The sequence below is a fragment of the Propithecus coquereli genome, unplaced genomic scaffold (assembly GCF_000956105.1).
Source record: "Propithecus coquereli isolate 6110/MARCELLA unplaced genomic scaffold, Pcoq_1.0 Scaffold47, whole genome shotgun sequence".
Lineage (NCBI taxonomy): Eukaryota > Metazoa > Chordata > Mammalia > Primates > Indriidae > Propithecus > Propithecus coquereli.
Window position 1 is genome coordinate 5,709,327 of NW_012150507.1, and position 3,271 is coordinate 5,712,597.

The following is a 3,271-nucleotide window of genomic DNA, read 5'->3' on the forward strand; positions in this document are numbered from 1 at the left end:
AAAAAAAAAAAAAAAAATGCTTTCTGAAAAAGTAAGTTTCAGGGTGGCATTCGCACTGCAGGGAGAGTTCTGGGAAGCCAGATTCGAGAAACAGTTCCAGCTATTCCCGCTCAGCCTCCAGGCACTTCAATTGAAATACAGGGCAGTGTTTTGGGGGACCACATCTCAGCTTAACTGGGGACCCAGCGGAATTTGTAACCCCCGTTGGCTGTGCGGATGGTGAAGGCATTGCCCTGAGGGAAGGCGAGGGTGCGGATGGTGCTGTGGCTGCGGATGGGAGTGCTGAACGAGCCGCCCTCCTCCAGCTCGCTGTGGCCCAGGTTCAACGCGCTCCGGCTGCAGTCGGTGCGCAGCCCCCGGAAGGCGCCGTGCAGATTCCGGGGCCTGCTGTCCGTGTTCGCCGGCTCTGGCTGTAGTCGGGGCCGCTTGGGATCGCGGCTCTGAAGGGCTTCGTCGCAGCGCTCCGAAATCTCCCTCAGGACTGCATCCACTTCCTGGCAATCCTGGCCTGCAGCACTGAACAGCTCCTCCAGGCTCCTTTTGGCTGTCGCCTTGAGCAGGAAGGGCTCGGCCGCCGCCCCGCAGTCCCGGGTCTGTGAGATCATCAGCTTCTAAGGAAGATAAGGAAGAGCGCCGCCCTGGGGCCTGCCGGACTCGCCCGGTGAGGGGCGCGCAAAAAGGAGACCTGGGTGCGCTACGCACCGCGCGCGCCGGGCCGTCCTCTTCTCTCCCTGGCCCCCGCCGGGTTCCAACACAGGGAGCAGGGTGGAGGGTGCACTGGAACAGTTCCGACGTCCTGCACTGTCCCACGCGCCCGCGCCCCACTTACATCCAGCACCGAGGCCAGGTGCCGGGTCCGGCTGGCGAGTTCCTTCAGCTGCACGTTCCGCTCCTTGAGGGAGGCGATCTCCTCTTGTTTCTGGGTTAGCGTTACGTGCAGCTGCGGGAGGAGACCCAAACATTTAACCCGAGGCCACTGTGCTCAGTCTTGTCGGTATATTCTGCATGAATCAAATCCAGGTCCTGACGTCTCATAGGAACTGGGAACTCAACGACATTTCCGTTGGTGAGAATGACTTTTTTTTTTTTTTTAAACAAAGCACTTGGACTAAATGTATTTATTTCACTTAATCCTCAGTGTAGCCTGGTAGTGAAGAGAATTACTTGGATAACAGGCAGATCTAGGTTCTATTTCTATGAAGTTCAACCATCCTATACCTCGATTTCCTTACCTGTAAAACGGGGCCGGTAAGAGAAGCTAGCTCTATGATTGTGAGCATTAAACGAGAGGAGAAAGTAAATTGATAAGCGCAGGGCCAGGCACATAGAAAGCTTCAATAAATATTGGCGCCCCTATTAACAATCTGGTGGGATACGATTCCCACCTAGTGAAGTTGGAAACTGAGGTGGAGCCGCGGGAGCAACAGCAGCCACGTGAACCCCGAGCCAGTCCACCGGTTCTGACATCCACAGGAATGCATCATCGCTCTTGCAACCTCCACTTCCGCCCCGCGCTCTATACCCTGTCCCCGCCCCAGGATTCCTGATCGCCAACCCAGGGTCCCTACTTGGTTATTCTCAACGAGCGCGTCCCCCAGCGCCCTCTGGTTCTGGTCGGCCACCTCCTTCCAATACTGCTCAGGCGGGGGCATGTCTGGAGGGCGTAGCGGCGGTGCCTGCAGGGCTCGTGGGTCCAGCGGCGGGGAGAGGCAGGGCCCAAATGGTGATACATCGCAAGGAGAGAAGGGGAAGTCTCCGCTGGCAAGGGGAGGTGACATCAAAGAGGAAGAGTCTGGGGAAGAGTGAGAGCTGGGTTTGCAGTCTCAAACTCTAGCCCCGCTAGCTATAGGAGAAAATGTCACTCTGGGTGTAGGGTTTATGTGAAGATTTTCCTTTATTAAGTAAAGCACCCCTCAGTCCACAACGTCTAGGATTCCCAAGCCCTTCCTGATATCCTGTGTGTACACAGAAGGTGCTCAATAGATGCCTGTTGAGTTGACCTGAACTCAATCAAGAAAACCTGCAGAGGACTGTAAGTCACAGAGGCCTCAGATTCTCTGAACCGGTGCCACTCAGCCTCTCCTCTGTCACATCACAGCGTAGGGCTCCCTCTCCCACAACTCAAACCCACAGTCGACAAAGAGCTATAGATCAGCAGTCAACTTCTCCGTTGCAGGGAGGGGAATGTTCTAAATATGAAAGAGCCAGACCCTTTGATGAGTTGCTGGACTGTCACAGACGTGTAGTTGGGTTTACCACCTTCAGGACCACAAACTCTGAACTAGTCTGATTTGGGGGTGGAAGGCAACCTCACTGTTATTTAACTGCAAGGAGACTTCACTTGCCTGCAATGAGATCATCCACCGTGTCTCTGAAGTCCTGCAGATCGAAGGCTGCTTCCGTTTGGAGGGAATGGTTCTAAAATAAACCAGAGGTGCAAACCGGTTAACGTAGACTCTGGCTGGTCCGGGACAATTCCTAGACCGACAGACGTCCCCTCGGGCTCGGCATCGGGTCTGCACTCACTCGCGTTTGCAGCCCAGTCTCGTACCTGAAAACTCAAGCCGCAACCGGGACAGAGAACGCGGCAGACTTGCACCGCCATGGTGGGGAGCGGGACGCACGGAGCGCGGACACCGACCCGGAGGCTGCAGTTCGCGACTCCCCCCAGGCGCGGACACTGAGCGCTGGTGCGTCGGCGGTCAGTCCTTCAGCGCGCGGCGCGGGGGACTGGCGCCCGGCCTCAGGCAGCTGCACAGTCCCGCGTGCCTCCCCCTTGCCGCCCGGCGCGTTCCTCTTGCGCCCGCGGAACCTCAACTCCGACTTACCCGACCCGCCACGGAGCCACCTCTTTAAGAGCACAGAGCACACGTGAACGCCGGGTCCTTCCTCCCCAGACCCGATCAGCTTGCAAGGTCCTCCAAAGCAGTAACTTGAGGCGTGTTTCCCGCCAAGTCTCGGTCATGGCTACCCCCACTCCCACAACGGAGGGGGAAGGGTAGGCTATGATTTGAGGGACTCGGGATGCTATGGAAAATGCTTCTGTTCACCGCACAGCAGTATGGCCTCTATTGCTCTTTTCGGCTCCTCACAAAGTTGGGCTGCACCTCCAACATCTTGAACTGTACACTCTCCTGGGCTCCTGCAGGGTGTCTGGGTGCAGAAAAAGCTGGATGCCCAGGGACCTTCTTAGTCCCTTAAATCAAGAACATTTAGAGTTATAGGCCGGGCGCGGTGGCTCACGCCTGTAATCCTAGCACTCTGGGAGGCC

The 3,271-nt window shown here is 56.8% G+C and overlaps 1 protein-coding gene across 1 annotated transcript in view; it reads right to left on the reverse strand.

The window, feature by feature from the left end:
* Positions 1-170: 170 nt before the first annotated feature.
* MCIDAS (multiciliate differentiation and DNA synthesis associated cell cycle protein) overlaps positions 171-3,271 on the reverse strand; it is a 7,285-nt gene continuing 4,184 nt past the window's right edge. The window contains exons 4-7 of the mRNA XM_012655282.1: positions 2,346-2,418; positions 1,569-1,792; positions 830-940; positions 171-611 (exon numbers count right to left, since the gene is read on the reverse strand). Coding sequence (XP_012510736.1) covers positions 171-611; positions 830-940; positions 1,569-1,792; positions 2,346-2,418 — 849 coding nt within the window. The remainder of the gene's footprint in view (positions 612-829; positions 941-1,568; positions 1,793-2,345; positions 2,419-3,271) is intronic.